Consider the following 19061-nt stretch of genomic DNA (forward strand, 5'->3'; position numbering starts at 1 on the left):
AAAGAGTTTATTTTTCTTTGTACTTTTGGCCTCATTTTTCCAGCTTCATTAAATGATCAAACTCAACAATAACAGAAGAACCTGAGGACTGAAACCTCACAGTCCAACACAATCACAGCTTTCTGTCAGTCAGTTGCAATGGCATTTGATCACAACCCGATGTGCAGCATGCACACTTCCACTTATTGACAGGGTATGAGACAAACTCTTCATTTCCACAACGTCTCCAGGATTCACAGTCATCCTGGATCACGGTCTTGAATGCATGATCATGGCATGATGTCAGGTTGCTGCAAGGGTTGTGCTGACAAACCGGCTTGAAGCAGCCGTACACCTGCTTTCCACACGCTCCGCTGTATTTACAGTCATCCTGGACAACAACAGCCTCACGTCCACAGCATGTCACACAGCTGCAAGGGTTCTTGAGAACAGGTACAGAGCACTTCACTTTGCTGCAGTCGTCTGACTTCACTCTTAAAGATGGGAAACGGCCGACTTTACAGCAGTTGTTGATGGAGGACTTATTACAAGGCATAGTGTGAGCTGAAACAATAGAAAAGAGAGATTGTGAGAGGATGAATGGCAAGAAAAAATGTGACTGGCTTACTAAGATCAGTGATTATCTTTAAAAAAGTAATAAATGACAAATACATACATGTGTTCAGTCCTTTTCAGTCTTGATTTATTGTACTCTAAGCAAGTCTTGCTAGTAGCTGCTCTTTTCTCGCTCTGATGTTTCTCTCCTCTGCAGCCCGGTATATATTCACATCTTCATCTCCACCCCGTCCACAGCTCAGAGCTCAAGAATGTGAGCAATTCTTCAGTTCATGGGAGGGAGACTTTATCATGAGTCTCACTGATTTAATTTTCAGTACAGCATTACAGAGAGGAAAGTGTCACTTTTGATTACAGTGGGAAAGGACGTTTAATCAGAAGTAATTAAAAGCAGATTAATGAACAGCACATATTGAATCTTAATATTATGCAATGGTTAATGCAGTGCCAAAGCATGTTTATTTAATCACTCAGATGAAAAAAAAAATTAATACTTACATTTTTTTCTAGTATGTGAAAAAAAAAAAAAACTAAAACTCATTTCTGAATAATATCAGTCTTCAGACTGTAAGCTGTTAAAAAAAAATTATTTACAAGAAAGTATTATTTCTTTTTTCTCACAAGTCTGAGTTTCTGCTTCCAATTCTGACTTTTTTCCTGGAATTGCAAGAAAAAAGTCTGAATTGTGAGATATCAACTCAGAATTGCCTTTTTTATTTTATTTTATTTTTTTATTCTGTAACATAAATGGGCATCTATTGAAGAAAAATCTGAATTGTGAGATATAAATCTGCAATTGTGAGGATAAAAGTCACAATTAGATTTATTATTATTATTATTATTATTATTATTATTATTATTATTATGTAGCAGCAGCAGCAAAAAAATAAAAATAAATAAACTCTAAATTGTGAGGAATAGTTTATATCCCACAATTCAGTTTTTATATGTAATTACAGTACAAATTTTTATCTTAAAATTCTGACTTTTTTTAATACAAATTCCAAATTCTGAGATAAAAAGTCACAGTTGCTTCCATATATTTACAGCATATTTCAAAATTCAGTGTTTATTTCAATGTATTACTTAATTGTTTCTTTATAATTATTTTTTAAGTGAAAATAGTTTCTACACCATTGTTTTTTCAGTGTAGTCATTCTGTTATGTTGGATCCACACAATTCATACACACGTCCTCATAGTCACACTTTTCCACACACAGACATCAAGCTTGTCTATTTTAATCTTTATTCCGCACAGCTGCTGCTTGTTTTTGTTATTGTCATAAAGGGGTTTTATAAAACATCTGCTTTATATCATGCTTGTCAGATTAAATTGGGAGGCAAATTCTAATCTGTCTGATTAATTCTCCTAGATGACAAATGAGGTGTATTATTATTACTCGTTAAACCTCTTTTCCCATTATCACTAAAATGACACACTTTTCCACTTATGCTACAGGCTGTAAAATGTAATGCTTAATGCAACAAGTGAAACAATCTTATGTAACACTATAAAGATTGCACTGCTGCATTTAGGTTTAAATAAGTGAGACATTCTAATCACTGAATCTGCCCTCTCATGAAAAATACAATTCCTCAGCTCTGAGCTGTGGACGGGGTGGAGATGTGAATATGTGAATATATACCGGGCTCCTGAGGAGAGAAACATCAGAGTGAGAGAAGAGCTGCTACTAGCAAGACTTGCTTATAGTACAATAATTCAAGACTGAAAAGGAAAAAGTATGTATTTAACTCAACTAAATTATGTTTGCTTTTATTACTTTTTTAAAAAAAATATATAATCATTGCTTTTTAATAAACTGATTATTTCTTGCCATTCATCCTCTCACAATCTCTGTTTTCTATTGTTTCAGCTCACACTATGCCTTGTAATAAGTCCTCCATCAACAGCTGCTGCAAAGTCGGCCGTTTCCCATCTTTAAGAGTGAAGTCGGACAACTGCAGCAAAGTGAAGTGCTCTGTACCTGTTCTCAAGAACCCTTGCAGCTGTGTGACATGCTGTGGTCGTGAGGCTGTTGTTGTCCAGGATGACTGTAAATACAGCGGAGCGTGTGCAAGCAGGTGTACGGCTGCATCAAGCCGGTTTGTCAGCACAACCCTTGCAGCAACCTGACATCATGCCATGATCATGCGGTCAAGACCGTCATCCAGGATGACTGTGAATCCTGGAGACGTTGTAGAAATGAAGAGTTTGTCTCATTCCCTGTCAATAAGTGGAAGTGTGCATGCTGCACACCAGGTTGTGATCAAATGCCATTGCAACTGACTGACAGAAAGCTGTGATTGTGTTGGACTGTAAGGTTTCAGTCCTCAGGTTCTTCTGTTATTGTTGAGTTTGATCATTTAATGAAGCTGGAAAAATGAGGCCAAAAGTACAAAGAAATAACAAGTGAAAAATAAAAACTTTTGAAAGTATGCATACATGAGTGGATTATTTCTGTACTACTAAACATGCAAACAAACAAATATAGACATCCAGTACAGAATGCGGTACTGATCAAGATTTTCACATTTTAAATTGTATGATTTTAAAATAAATAAAAAATAAACCCAGGACTGAAATAATCTATAAAACAAAATGTAAATGAATTTGTATGCAGTCTTTTTAGATATGAATGAGTTTAATTAGTTTAATATTTTAAAACAACCTCTAACAACCACATTAGAGAAACACTTAATACCACCCCGAAAACACTGTGTTTACAGTGGGGGAAATATTTATTTGATCCCCTGCTGATTTTGTATGTTTTCCCACCTACAAGGAAATGAAGGGTCTGTAATTTTTATGGTAGGTTTATTTTAACGGATAGAGACAGAATATCAACCAAAAAAAAAATTAAGGGTATGTAATTTTTATGTTAAAAATTTATTTGTATTTCAGTGAGTGAAATAAGGATTTGATCCCCTACCAAGCAGCAAGAATTCTGGCTCCCACAGATTGGTTATGTGCCCATGTGGAACACAGATTAGTCCTGTCACTTTAAGAAGTTACTCCTCATGACAGCTTGTTAGGTGTATAAGACACCTGTCCACACAATCTGTATCTTCCATTCCAACCTCTCCCACCACCATGGACAAGACCAAAGAGCTGTCAAAGGATGTCAGAGACAGGATTGTAGATCTGAGGCTGGAATGGGCTACAAGACCATCAGCAAGAAGCTTGGTGAGGAGGAGACAACTATTGGTGTAATTATTCGGAAATGGAAGAAATACAAAATAACCTTCACTCTGCCTCCTTCTGGAGATCTGTGCAAGATCTTGCCTCATGGGGTAAGGATGATCATGAGAAAGGTGAGGGATCAGCCCCGAACTACATGGGAGGAGCTTGTTAATGATCTTAAGGTCACAGTCACCAAGCAATACATTGGTAACACACTACGCCACAATGGACTGAAATCCTGCAGCACCTGCAAGGTCCCCCTGCTCAAGAAGGAACATGTGCAGGCCCGTTTAAAGTTTGTATGCTGTGGTCAGATGAGACCAAAATTGAGCTCTTTGGTATTAACTCGACTCTCTGTGTTTGGAGGGAGAGAAATGCTGACTATGACCCCAAGAACAGCATCCCTACAGTCAAGCACGGAGGGGGAAACATGCTTTGGGGCTGTTTTTCTGCTAAGGGTACTTCACCGCATTGAGGGGCAAATATACGGGGCCATATAATGTAAAATCCTGGACGAGAACATCCTTCCCTCAGCCAGAACACTGAAGATGGGTCATGGATGGGTCTTCCAGCAAGACAATGACCCGAAACATACCACCAAGGCAACAAAGGAGTGGTTCAAGAAGCAGCACAAAAAAGTCATGGAGTGGCCTAGCCAGTCTCCAGACCTCAATCCTATAGAAAATCTGTGGAGGGAGATGAAACTTTGAGTTGCCAAACTACAGCCAACAGCCTGGTGTTGGCAGAAACATTTGTCTTCATGAAGTTGTGAGGCTGTCGAATGACACTCATATATTTACTGACAATGAATATATGCATAAATCTGACGACAAAAGTTAATGTATTTTATTAATACTTACATTTATTAGTTATACATTTATTTTTTCAATTATTAGTCACTTTTTACTATCTATCTTTCTATCTATCTATCTATCTATCTATCTATCTATCGATCTATCTATCTATCTATCTATCTATCTATCTGCATAGGCCTAAGTCAATGGCAATGGTGTGCGTCAGCTCAGAATGTTTGTTTTATCGATCTCTGGCAGGCAGTCAGTGAATGTCATCTGTTTAAAGTATGATTTTTACTTTAATATTTAAATAGTAGACATGTTTATTAGTATGTTACAGTTTACCTAAAGTTTGTACACACATTATATAAAAATAGTAGAACTGAAACTATAAAATTACACAACTGGAAGGACTAATGGAAGTATACTGCATGTAGTGAAACACACACACACACACACACACACACACACACACACACACACACACACACACACACACACACACACACACATAAATAATGAAAAATGTTGCATTTAAGCATATAGTCCAAAATGGTGTGTCTTTATTTGATAATCATCCTCTCCCTACTTATAGCAAGGCTTCTTATCGCAAAATAAACTCTGCCAGAGTGATACAAGAGCCTGTTCGGCATTTATTATAGGGTCATTTTTGCCAGGTTTCACTCTTAAAAATAAAGGCGCTTCAAAAGGTTATTCACAGCGATGACATAGAAGAACAATTTTTGGTTCCACAAAGAACCATCTCTTTCTTACCTTTTAATAATCTTAAGAATCTTATTTCACCACAAAGAACCTTTTGTGAAATAGAAAGGTTCCTCAGATGTTAAAGGTTCTTTATGGAACCATTTAGACAAAAAAGGTTCTTCTATGGCATCGTGAAGCAACTTTGTTTTTAAGAGTGTTGTTAAGGATACCTTTTTATCTCCTTATTTATAATTAATTTTAAGCAAAACACTATTCCTTTTCCATTTAGATTGACAAAACAAAATGCATCAGTAAAACTTAAGTGTAATGTGCTCTTTCCGGTCAGATTTGTTTACTGCAAGTACAGGTCCGTTTATTATGGGGGTAAAAAATAAGTTTTAAAGGTGTCATATGATATTGCTAAAAATAATATCATTTTGTGTATTTGGTGTAATGCAATGTGTTTATGTGGTTTAAGGTTAAAAAAACACATTACTTTCCACATAATGTACATTATTGATTCTCCTATATGCCCCGCCTTCTGAAACGCATAGATTTTTACAAAGCTCATCATTCTGAAAAGCGAGGTGTGTTGTGATTGGCTGAATGCCTCAAGCATGTGACAGAAATGTTGTGCCCCTAACCACTGTGATGCCGTGTGTGCCTGACGGGTAGGATAAAATGTCAGGACACCGCGCAATGAGACAAAACCAATAAAATCCATTACAAACAAGGCATTTGCTGCATCCAGTGGGGACATATTTACTGATTATAATGACTGTAATATAATGATTATAATACTGTGTTTTACACATTGTGTTGCGTATCGCATGGCATAAACATAAAACCATGTCTGCATTTGTGACCGGAGAAAGGACAAAGAACAAGCTCTAACAGTTACTCTAAACTGCTCAAAACTTTGAATCATCAGTGGCAAATCCTTTAAAGTTACATATGAAAACGTACTTAGAGGCTGTGTCAGAAGTGCCAGACTGTCCTTGCAAAGTTAGAATTGCCCCACTTTATAGAAACAGACACCCGCATTGTAGACTACTCTCACAGGAAACCTGCGCAAAATGCGCAGCACACATCTGAATATTTGGGTTGAACTGTTCTGGAACAGTGTTGTAAATACAACTTAACCACTGATTTCTAGTTGTGTCCTCTTTTGGAAAGTCAAACAAAATAGTTTCGCTTTCACAACGAAACACAGAGTCTCCACAACATGGCGGCGGCGGCAAGAGCGAGAATAAAAATTACGCCTCCTTTCTTTGTGAACATTTGGGCGACATTATGCAAATCTTCCCACACAGTGACTTAGACATGTGGGGGTGTGTTAGAACGAGCCATTTTAGGAGGGTGTGGTTAACTCTTAACTTTTATAAAGAATATCTCTTTGGATTTGAGACTTTAGTCTTTGCAACTTTACAGATCTTCTTTATGCAGCAAGAGCTTGTAACACTCCAAAGAGAAAGGAAAAATTTAATCTGCATCATATGACCCCTTTAACTATACAGAAATAAACCATTCACTCATGTTTTCTTTTTAATGCTTTTATTTTCCATTAGAGATTTCTTTATACTTTTAGCCTTATTTTTCCAGCTTCATTAAAAGATAGATTTCAATTCTTGACAGAAGAACCTGAGGTCTGAAACCTCACAGTCCAACACAATCACAGCTTTCTGTCAGTCAGTTGCAATGGCATTTGATCACAACCCGGTGTGCAGCATGCACACTTCCACTTATTGACAGGGAATGAGACAAACTCTTCATTTCCACAACGTCTCCAGGATTCACAGTCATCCTGGATGACGGTCTTGACCACATGATCATGGCATGAAGTCAGGTTGCTGCAAGGGTTGTGCTGACAAACCGGCTTGATGCAGCCGTACACCTGCTTTCCACACGCTCCGCTGTATTTACAGTCATCCTGGACGACAACAGCCTCACGTCCACAGCATGTCACACAGCTGCAAGGGTTCTTGAGAACAGGTACAGAACACTTCACTTTGCTGCAGTCGTCCGACTTCACTCTTAAAGATGGGAAACGGCCGACTTTACAGCAGTTGTTGATGGAGGACTTATTACAAGGCATAGTGTGAGCTGAAACAATAGAAAACAGAGATTGTGAGACGATGAATGGCAAGAAAAAAACAAAACTTTTTTTTGAATGAAATGATTATGTTGAGTGGAGTTGAATACTTACATGTTGTCCTTTTTCCTGATGGAGTTTGAATAATGATTTGCGTCTCTGTATCTTCTCTCTCTCTGATGTTTTTCTCCTCAGCAGCCCGGTATATATTCACATCTTCATCTCCACCCCGTCCACAGCTCAGAGCTCAAGAATTTTATTTTTCATGAGAGGGCAGGTTCAGTGTTTTAGAGTGAGTCTCACTCATTTAAACTTAAATACACCAGTGCAGTTTACAGTGTTACATATTTTGTACACTTGCTGTATGTAATTTCAGATTTCACATTCTATATCATTACATCTCATACACCTCATTTGTCACCTAGGAGAATTATTCAGTCAAATTAACAACGTTCTTCTCTTTTTCATGACTAATCTGACAATTATGATATAAAGCATATGTCATCATCACTCACAATGACAAACTCAGCAGCTCTTATAAAACCCCTTTATGTCATAAACAAAAACAAGAGAGACGCAACATTGCTGGAAAGCAGTAACTGTGTGGAATAAAGATAAGAATAGACATGCTTCGTGTGTCTGTATGAAAAGGTGTGACTGTCAGGATGTGTATATGGATTGTGTGGATCCATCACAAACTTCACAACTAACAAAGAAACCGCAATGTACACTGAATTAAACAAGAAATTTATAAGAAAAAAGACTAATATATGGAAGTAATTGCGACTTTTTATCTCACAATTCAGACTTTGTTCCTCACAAGTGCGATATAAACTCAGAATTCTGATTCTTTTTTTAAAAAAAAAATGTAATTATCTTGTAAATAAAATGTTTTATTACAAGTTTAAAAAAATTACAGTGTAGATTCTAAAGTCTGATCTTATAAATAATATTAGTTTTTTTTTTTTTTTTTTTTTGGGGGGGGGGGTTCTACATAAGAAAAATTCTAGAATATATGTAGTTTTTGTCTTCATATAAAGTATGAAATCATGCAATCATTTAAGTGATTACTACATTAACCATTGCATAACATGAGGATTCCACGTGTGCCATTCATTAAACAGTTTTTAATTACTTCCCATTAAACGTCCTTTCCCATTGTGAGCAAAAACTCTCTGTAATGCTGTTTTGAAAATTAAATCAGTAAGACTCATGATGAACACTAAAGTCTCCCTCCCAATGAAGAATTGCTCACATTCTTGAGCTCTGAGCTGTGGACGGGGTGGAGATGAAGATGTGAATATATACCGGGCTACCGAGGAGAGAAACATCAAAGCAAGAGAAGAGCTGCTACTAGCAAGACTTGCTTAGAGTACAATAAATCAAGACTGAAAAGGAAAAGGTATGCATTTAACTCAACTAAATTAAGTTTGTTTTTATTACTTTTTAAAAATAATCATTGCTTTTTAATAAGCTGATCAGTTTTTTTCTTGCCATTCATCCTCTCACAATCTCTCTGTTCTATTGTTTCAGCTCACACTATGCCTTGTAATAAGTCCTCCATCAACAACTGCTGTAAAGTCGGCCGTTTCCCATCTTTAAGAGTGAAGTCGGATGACTGCAGCAAAGTGAAGTGTTCTGTACCTGTTCTCAAGAACCCTTGCAGCTGTGTGACATGCTGTGGTCGTGAGGCTGTTGTCGTCCAGGATGACTGTAAATACAGCGGAGCGTGTGGAAAGCAGGTGTACGGCTGCATCAAGCCGGTTTGTCAGCACAACCCTTGCAGCAACCTGACATCATGCCATGATCATGCGGTCAAGACCGTGATCCAGGATGACTGTGAATCCTGGAGACGTTGTGGAAATGAAGAGTTTGTCTCATTCCCTGTCAATAAGTGGAAGTGTGCATGCTGCACACCGGGTTGTGATCAACTGCCATTGCAACCGACTGATGGAAATGTGTGATTGTGTTGGACTGTGAGGTTTCAGTCCTCAGGTTCTTCTGTCAATAATTGAAATCAGTCTTTTAATGAAGCTGGAAATTTTAAACTAGAAGTATAAAGAAATCTCAAATGGAAAATAAAAAGCATTAAAAAGAAAACGTTTGAATGGTTTATTTCTGCAAAAAGATGAAAGACTTCTCTGAAAGAGTGTGGTACTCAAATAGCACAAATATATTTGTCCATGTCTGTACAATATTCTAAAAAGGTTCCAAGGAAAAGTAGGTAACTGAAAGCTTTGGTTCATGATTAGAAGTACTCCAAATGAATCTTCAAGAGTTAATCAACCAGACAAATATATTTTACACCAATTTATATGTCAACAAAGTATGGAAACTTATTTCCATTATATAATAAAAATATGGAAAAGTTTAATGCAACTTTCTCACAATTCTGATTTGGAATTCGGAGTTTACATTTCACAATTCAGAATTATTTTCCCTCAGAATTCTAAAAATTCTAATGTTTTTCTTGAATTAATTTTTTTTTTCACCACAGAAAGGTAATTGCAACTTTTTTTTACAATTCTGATTTTTTTTTTCTCAGTTACAAATTTACATTAGATCTTGTCACTTTTTTCCTTAGAATCGTAAGAAAAAGATATAAACAGAATTGCAAGAAGTCAGGAAGGTAAGACATTTACCATCATTTAATTAGTTTTTTCCATAACAAACGGACCTGTACTTGTAGTAAGATAAAAATCTGACCAGAAAGAGCAAAACATTACACTTCAGTTTTACTGATGCATTTTGTCAATCTAAATGGAAAATGATTAGTGCGTTGCTTAAAATTAATTATAAATAAGGAGATAAAAAGGTATCATCAACAAACCTGGCAAAATGACCCCATAATAAATGCAAACAGGCTCTTGTATCACTCTGGCGGAGTTTATTTTATGACAAGCCTTGCAATAAGCAGGACAAGGACAAATATCAAATAAATACACAGACATAAAATACCAATTTATGTGAAGATTATTTTATTATCTGAGACACCCGCGGGGTGTTTATTTTGAGATGTGCCTTGCAATAATCAAGAGTAGATGTGCTGTGTATGTGTATTAATTAATTTGGATAAAGGCGCTTAAAAAAAAGTCCATTAAAACATTGGTTGAAAAAAAAAAAAAGGTAGGAGATTGACTGACTCATTTTGATGACAGTTTCTCAGCCGGCCAGAAAGGACGTTTTTAACCAACCACCTGAGTCGTAAATGTCATGTGACCAATGACTCAGCAGTCATAGGGAAATGATGTCACAAACACTTTACAAACAATTATCCTGAGCTGTGAAGCCAAAAACTGCAGAAAATTCCAATTCATGCTTTTAAAGTCCCCATACAGGTAAATTATCTACTAATATGATTAAATTTGTGATTTATGTTATAAGGTATTGGAATATATAGCTACTTTTGGATGCCATGAAGGCAAAAATTTCAGACATATCTAACATTCTCCAAATTAATTATGCAGGATATATGATCAAACATCATAGGCAATGAAAATAAACCTTGTGTATTAAATTAAAATAAAATGCCATTGCCATATAACTTTCATACTATGTGTGTTTTATGTTACCAAAAAGAAACAAATGCTTATTTGTGCTTCAATATATGCTTATATCTGCTTAATGAGCAGATTCTTTTATTTTAGATTGCAATCGTGTGGCGCTATCGAGGCACAGCACAAATGTGGAAGGGTTCAGGAGCAGAAGCGATGGCAACTGTCCTTTTGAGACTCAGTGTTTCTCCTTCAGGGGGCAGGAATGTAAAATGCTGCATCAGAGAGATAAAGAAGAGGAAGAGCTCCATACGAGCGAGCTGCTCACCTGGACACATCCTCTTACCTGGAAATCAGGGTCTGCATCAGTAAACCTGTTCACTGTGTATGCTAAACTTAGACTTTTTAATCGTTTATATATACTACAATTCAAAAGTTTGGGTTTAGTAATATATTATTCAGCTAATCAGCATATTAGAATGATTTCTGAAGGATCATGTGACAAAAATGATGCTGAAAATTCAGCTTTGCATCACAGGAATGTATTATAATTGAAAATATATTAAAATTAAAAAAAGCTATTTCAAATTGTAATGATATTTCACAATGTTACTGTGAAATAAATGCAGCCTTGGTGAGCATAAGAGACTTAATGGAGAAAAAAAATACCAAATACAACCTTTTGTGTAGTGCTTGTGTGAATATATTTGTTTTAGTTCCTCATCATTACCTACCTATTGAAAAGGGAATGAAATTTTCTCTCTTCAAAAATTTGCCATTTTCATCCAGAAAGTGAGCAGGATTGAATTCATATGGAGTGCAATATTCATTCTTGTCCTCCAGGATTGGCTTCAGCATTGGCAGCACCATCACACCCTGCCATACATACACACACACATACATATATTTCTAAAATCTTTATTTGTTTTTACATTTATTTATTTTTCCTTTTGACTTCTCATAGAAATATGACTTAGATTTTACAAACAGTATTTAATGACTTACCTTTGGTATGAGACATCCTGCTACTGTGGTGTCTTTGTTGGCAACTCTTGGTGGAATAAAAGCAAGAACATTTGCAAACCTCTGAATCTCATGCATCACAGCATAGGTGTACGGCAGGTGTGCCCTGTCTTCCATCAACGGCTGACGCGTCTGTCCAATCACCTGATCAATCTCAGAATGGACTTTCTCTGTGTAAAGTGAATGTGCAGAGTAGGTGGACATGCATATACACATATGCCTAACAAGAAGACACTAATAGGAGTGGAGCGGCCCACCTTGCACTTCCGGATATTTGGCCATGTAGAGTACAGCCCAGCTGAGTGATTTAGCAGTGCTTTCTGTTCCTGCTCCAAACAGATCCAACACACAGTGTATCAGATTTTCCTCTGTGAATTCCGCCTCACTGCCCTTACACTGGGAAAAATGGAAAGACGGGGAAGAGGATGCAACCATGGACAGAAAGAAGGGTTAAACACAAAGATGGCTAGAGCGTACTGCAAATCATGTGTACAAAAAAAAAAAAAAAAAAAAAAACCAAGACCAGCCTTAATGATTGTATTATCATTATGCAATGATCTGCTAAAATCAGATACCTTCTCAATTTCATCCAGATAACAGTCAATGTAGTCTCTAGGACTGGATGGGTTTCTGTCCTCTTTGTGCTTCATGATTTCCTCCTTAAAAAAGTGCTTAAGCTTGGACAGGTTGGCAAATGCAGTCTGGTGCTTTCCTGGCAGCAATGACATCAGAGCGGGAAATGTGTTATAGAACTGTTGAGGGACAAACATATTTGGTCATTAGTACCTTACCAGGCATGTGATCAGCTAGAGACAAAAAAGAAGGAAAATCTGACCACGCCCCAAGCCACGCCCACAGCACTCATTATTAAAAATATATTTTAGTACATTAAAAGATATATCTTATATTGTAAAAATACACACTGTCATGTAAAAAAATAAAAAGCAGCATTTAATAATAATGACAAAAATATATTAATATATTATAATAAAGTACTATAATATACTATAGTAAAGTATATAAAATTGTTATTATTATTATTAAAGTACCTGCCAAAAATTTGGAAACATTACAATTATTAATGATTTTGAAATAACTATCTCCTGCTCATCAAGGCTGAATTTATTTGATCAAAATAAAGTTACAAAAAAACAGGAATAGTGAAATATTACAAATACAATTTTTTTTTAACATATTATAAAATGTAATGTTATTCCTGTGATGCAAAGCAGAATTTTCTTCATCACTACTCCAGTTTTCAGTGTCACATGATCTTTTAGAAATCATTACAATTTATTTGATTCCAGAAACATTTCTGATTATTATCAATGTTGAAAACAATTTTGCTGCTTCATATTTTGTGTGGAAATGATGATGCACTTTATTTTTCAGGATTTTAAGATTAATTAATTACAGCATTTATTTGCATTTATCAAATATATTAATTAAATGTGTTAATGCATATATTAAAGATAAATTATTTTAAATGTCTTTACTCACTTTTTGTCACTTTCATGCATGATGAATAAAATTAATAATTTTAAAAAAAAACTTTTTTTAAATCTTATACAAATGTTTGAGTGGTATCATTGTTTCCACAAAAATATTAAGCAGCAAAACTGTTTTTAACATTGATAATAATGAGAAATGCCAGCATGATTTCTGAAGGATTATGTGACACTGAAACTTCTTTGTAAACAACAACATATTTATAAATGTTTCTAATGATGAATGTTGCATTCCCAAATGCAAATTAAAGCGGGTCAAACCAAGCACAGTACTAACAGTGAATCACAACTAAAAACAGCACTGTAGCAATAGACATGTAGCATGTCACATTACAGCATATTATATAATTACTGCACAACCGTTGTGAATTTTATGACAGCACCACCAATCTCAAATTCTCACCGCCATTCATAAAAAGTCACCGGGTCGAGTAACACACTTCAGCACTGATTCTGCTCACGTTTGGTGCTTTGAACCATTTGAACGCTTTGAACTGTCCTGCACATGGTGCCGCGAGCTCATGCAGCGCTCTCAGGACCATTCCGTCCATGATGTTTCTTTTCGCAGTTTATTAATGTAATAGCTTAAGGCCATTTGCGCGATTTCAATCACCATGCAGTAACCGACCTTTGGTTACCCACATTCTTCTAAATATATTTTATGTTTAAGAGAAGAAAGAAATTTGAGGTTAAGTAAATATCAGAATTTTCATTTTTGAGTAAACTACCCCTTTGATAACTGTGCTGGGAATGCATTATAATTACAGAGAAAAGGGTCGATTACAGTAAATTTGGTCCCATACCTGACCCCAGATATTGATGGGCAGCTTAAAGGTTTCATCTGAATACTGCAACAGCTTATGAAAATTATGGTTGTCGTACTCAAACTTGTAGCCAAAAACCAGGCTGCATATTATATTGCCCACTGCGTAGGTCAAGAGGTGATGAGGGTTGAATGGCAAACCTGGAAAGCAAAAGAGAGAAAGAACGGTTAAGGCTGCAAACTACTTTGAACTACTTTCAAATCATTAGCTGTAGAGCGCAGTTTGAACTCAAAACCTGTTGAGATAGATGAAGTGAACCAGAAATGGTGCTCACTAACCTTGCTTGGTTTGCAAAGCACTACAGACAAAGCGACACTCCTGCAGGATGGAGTTTTCTAGAGTTTTCTTGCCTACACCAAAGTACTTAAGTGTTGCCAGAGCAAAACGCCTCTGATGATGCCACATGTGTCCACTAGAGAAGATCAGACCTACATATAAAAGGATAAAAAAAGATTACTGAAATGTACACCCCTTTTTACAAGTGAAATTGGTAACAGCTATTACTCATGGCCTGCAAATTTGCTGTTGGGTCTGATATTTTTGAGTATCTTTGCAAAGCTGCACTCCACACTGACAGTGACAAATCAATCTGTGCTGAAATCCATCACACAAACCTTTAAAGTCAAACAAACCTTAAAGGTCCTACACCAAGTTTATGAACACCAAATGTTGGCATGTAAATGTGGTCGGTTGTGTCTTCCATGCATTTCTACGTGAAACATCTTACAGTGCATGGTTTCAATATATCAATGGTTTGAAGTGTGAAAAGACATTAGAAATCCAGAATCACAGTAACTATTTACAGATTGTTATTGATGTCACTTGTTATTGAAGCCATTGCTAAAGGTAATTTTACCAACAGCACTGGAACAGTTCACAGTTTATATCCAAACTATTTTATTAATAGAGCAAAAATAAACAAATTAGCTGTGTCTAAAATGCGAATCCATATTAACATCCTGAATGAAAGCAGAATTAAGAAAGGTTTCTTGATGTTCTACAAAAAGCTGATGCACAGTTTGTGGTTGGCAACTGTTTTAACAATGTTATCAACAGTCATATTTCTGCCCATTTTAAAGTACAAGGTTATTCATAGTGATGTGTTCTGTGTATGTACTGTGTTCCTCTACCTTGCCCATTACAGATCCTGTCGTTCACAGGGAAGTACGGCCGGTCTGTGAAGACGTCCGCCTGCTCCACAAACGCCTCTTTGAAACTCTCGTATCCAGTGAGCAGGATGCACGGTTTGTTTCCCAGATACAGTGTGCTCACATCTCCATACCTCTCAGCAATCTATCAAGATGTTATCTTGCAGCGTACACAACTGTAGTAGGCAAATCATTTCTGCTCTTCATACCACTTACCTTCGGAAAAACCTCCATTGGATCACGAAAGCCTATAATCAGTAAATTTCCCATCAAAGGCAGAGGGAAGGGTCCTGGCGGCATGTTGTTTGTAAGAACATCTCGCAGGTGTTTCACCAGCAGAAGCACACACAGAAATATCAGGAGACCCTGAACACCCATCCACTGACCCATCAGCTGTGACAGCACTGACACCATGCTTACTGAGACAAGACACAGGTTACACACATGAAGGGTACTTCTATACACAGTTTTAGAGATAATTCATCTCTATGTAACCACACATGTCTGAATGTCAGTGCATCAGATAGAAATCATCTGTGTTCAAATGCTAAATGAACTACTCAACTTGAAGTTCAGCTTTTTTTTATATTATATTATATAAATATATATATATATATATATATATATATATATATATATATATACATATACATACACACACACATATATACATACACACACACACACATATATACATACACACACACACACATATATACATACACACACACATATATACATACACACACACATATACACATACACACACACATATACATATATATATATATGTATGTATGTATGAAGTCAGTTCTCATAGATGTACATGACATTAACTACAAACATATTTCACAAACTTTAATGCGATTTTAGGCTCACTAGCTCACTATATGAACACAATGGCTGGGCATACCCACAGAAGTTTTGTTTTGTTTTCTACTCCACAATATGCTATTTGCAAAGGAAATGCAAAATATTAAATGAAGGTACTAACGTTACTTACCAAGAGTTCAGACCTGATTTTGTGTCCGAATTTCTTCAGTAGCCTAAACCTGAAAAAAACATGACAATTTACTACATATGAACTGTAGATGGTCTGCAGTGTCTGATATTTAGAGATATTAACAACACAAAGCGTATCTTCTTCTTTAGGTTTTACCGAAGCTTCTCAGTCAACACAATTCACTTTTAAACGCCAAATCGCTTCGCTTCTTTGATTCGGTTTGGTATAAACATGTGATCTATGACGTCTGAGGTGATCTTTTCTTTTTCAATTTTTCTTCTCCTGTTTTACAGATTAAGATTGTTTTGCTTTTATATGTGGACTAAATTGTTAAAATTACAATGTTCAATCACTTCTTCAATAAAAAAAAAAAACACTTTGACTTGATAAAAAAATATAGAAGCGAACTATAAATATATATATATTTTTTTTTTCTAATTTTCACCTGTCAATGCCGCCAATAAAGAAGTCGCGTTGGATACTATAAAACAACAGACCTCGAACATTTCCCGCGGAATTAATAAATATTTACATATCACAGATTTAAATTCATACAACAAAAATGTTTCCTTTCGAATGTTTCTGATTTGCACCTGACCTGATGACAGACGCTTCCGACAAGAAGTCGCGTTGCTGTCGAACGATTCCAGCGGAATTTAGAAATATTTACATATCACAAGTTTTTTTTTTTTTTTTTTTTTTTTTTAGTTTAACAAGTTAAAGTGTTAAAATGTGTCTGAATAGGCTAGTAGTTATAGGATTAAGCTGCTAACAGGTGTGCAATTATGATGCAGGTTTGGACCATTTGGCTCTTTTATCTGTCTTGCTGTCTTTTGTATTCTTCTGTTATCTTGTCACCGTAATGTTATATAACGTGTGCATTATGTGCTCGAGCTTCTAGCTTCTATCAGGGAAATAGAGCGCACAAAGGTCGATTATTGTCACCTGGTGGGGACCCCCCGCATCTGATCATATCACAAATACATCACAAAACTTGATAAACATAATTACATAATCAGCGTATCAACAGTATTTTCAGATAACGCTGCCATAAAGCAATTACAGAGCGAATTTTTACCAGTTGCCAATTAGATTAGAATGAAGAATTAGTCATGTTCGTTTGCAGTATCGCTCGAGCGTCAGCATCGGATGGTTCATCGACAAAAAAATATAGCCTATACTGCCATTATTTCATCACTTTAATAAATACATATCTCCAAAACAAAGTTTTTTTAAGACTGGTCTGAATAGTCGTCCATTGCATTAAGTTTGTAACAAGTGTGCAGTTATAGTTTTATGTGGGCTCTGATCTACTTTGTTATCTTCCATTATCTTTTCGCCTTAATTGGTATACGATGTCTGAATTGAGTGTAAGATAGCATATGTGTGTATTGAGTGCTGTTCTTTGAACTCTAACAAGGAAAACATAAGTCCTCCATCCGGGAGACAGCACATAGTACAAAGGTTGTAAGACATTACCTTGACTGAACCATTTTCTAATAAAATTTAAAAAATAAATAAATAAATTAATTAATTAAAAAAACCTCTTAATTTGGATTATTTAAAACTTTTACCAGTAGAGTATGAACAAATTATATAATTTATTGTGCGAAATCAGGTATAAATCATCATGGTCATTATTGTGTTGCTTCAGGTCTTCTCTATCATTCTTTGTTAAATACTGTAGAGCTAATAAAATGTCAGATTTCCCCTGCCGTGAGTCAAAAGTTCTGCTTAAACAGCAAGTTGCAACAAATTTTTAATAGATTTGACATTATTTTAGTATGACATGGCAATACCTTTTTTTGCTGTGGGTCTTAGAGCAGAACAAATTTCTGTTTAAATAGTTCATGAATCAGTTCTTATATACACAGCTTCATTCAATGAGTCAAGTTGTGCAAGTGTGGTTGTACAAATGATTTACTCACAAATTCGTTCTGCTTGTGTTTGATGAATAAGGCCATGTTTTTATGGTTCTCAGGGAACACAAAAAAGGTAAATAGTTTAAACCCACTGTATGTCACCTGATTTAAGTTGAATCGTTTCAATGAGAACTGTCAAGTACAATTATTTCCTTAAAAATGACAATAACATTAAAATTCACAATTCACCAAATTCCCCTCACTCAGTGTTATCCGTATTGTTCTTTTCAGCAAATAACAACCTGAATTCCAATCTTTTATTAAACCTCTTCTGCTCACCAAGGATGCATTTATTTGACCAAAAATACAGTAAAAACGGTTATATTGTGAAATCTTATTGCAATTAAAAATGTTTTCTTTTTATTTATTATATACGTGTACTGGGTTCAGATAACTGAGACTTGTTATAGCACTTGTATATCACTGCTCTCTTGCTGATTTTGATTGCTTCCATTGACCTCATTTGTAAGTCGATTTGGATAAAAGCGTCTGCTAAATGACTAAATATAATACTCAACGAAAACACGCACAAACTTTTTTTAGATTTTTTTTTAGATATATTTATTGTTTTTTATTTATGTTTTATACAGTTTTATACAGTATATATACACACACACACACATATATACACACTCTAAAAGATTCTGGGTTGTTTCAACCCAACTTTGGGTCAAATATGGACTAACCCAATATTTTACCCAAAGTTGGGTATATTGTCTAGAGGGTCAGTAAACTCTTCCGTTTCAAAACAATGTGATTTTATTTATTTATTTATTTAGGCTAATATTTTATATGTCAGGCATATGTACCA

At 35.6% G+C, this 19061-nt stretch overlaps 2 protein-coding genes across 4 annotated transcripts; both read right to left on the minus strand.

The window, feature by feature from the left end:
• Nucleotides 1-112: 112 nt before the first annotated feature.
• On the minus strand, nt 113-7331 carry LOC122135148 (keratin-associated protein 4-8-like). The gene is made up of 2 exons (XM_042713743.1): nt 6953-7331; nt 113-543 (listed from the first exon to the last, which is right to left on the minus strand). Exons 1-2 carry the CDS (start codon nt 7329-7331, stop codon nt 113-115), a joined length of 810 nt encoding a protein of 269 aa, XP_042569677.1.
• A 3505-nt stretch (nt 7332-10836) lies between these two features.
• On the minus strand, nt 10837-17142 carry LOC109072776 (cytochrome P450 2J4). 3 transcript variants are annotated; one of them, XM_042713683.1, is made up of 11 exons: nt 16927-17142; nt 16329-16377; nt 15542-15740; nt 15308-15470; nt 14456-14605; nt 14157-14317; nt 12421-12597; nt 12103-12241; nt 11828-12015; nt 11557-11698; nt 10837-11168 (listed from the first exon to the last, which is right to left on the minus strand). In XM_042713683.1, exons 3-11 carry the CDS (start codon nt 15737-15739, stop codon nt 10993-10995), a joined length of 1494 nt encoding a protein of 497 aa, XP_042569617.1. In that variant the 5' UTR covers nt 15740; nt 16329-16377; nt 16927-17142; the 3' UTR covers nt 10837-10992. The 3 variants fall into 3 exon arrangements, with proteins under 3 accessions (XP_042569617.1, XP_042569615.1, XP_042569616.1); XM_042713681.1 differs by having other exon boundaries at nt 15542-15744; XM_042713682.1 differs by lacking the exon at nt 16927-17142 and adding an exon at nt 16485-16552 and having other exon boundaries at nt 15542-15744.
• Between the last annotated feature and the right edge of the window lie 1919 nt (nt 17143-19061).

This window comes from Cyprinus carpio, chromosome A23 (genome assembly GCF_018340385.1).
Source record: "Cyprinus carpio isolate SPL01 chromosome A23, ASM1834038v1, whole genome shotgun sequence".
Classification (NCBI taxonomy): domain Eukaryota; kingdom Metazoa; phylum Chordata; class Actinopteri; order Cypriniformes; family Cyprinidae; genus Cyprinus; species Cyprinus carpio.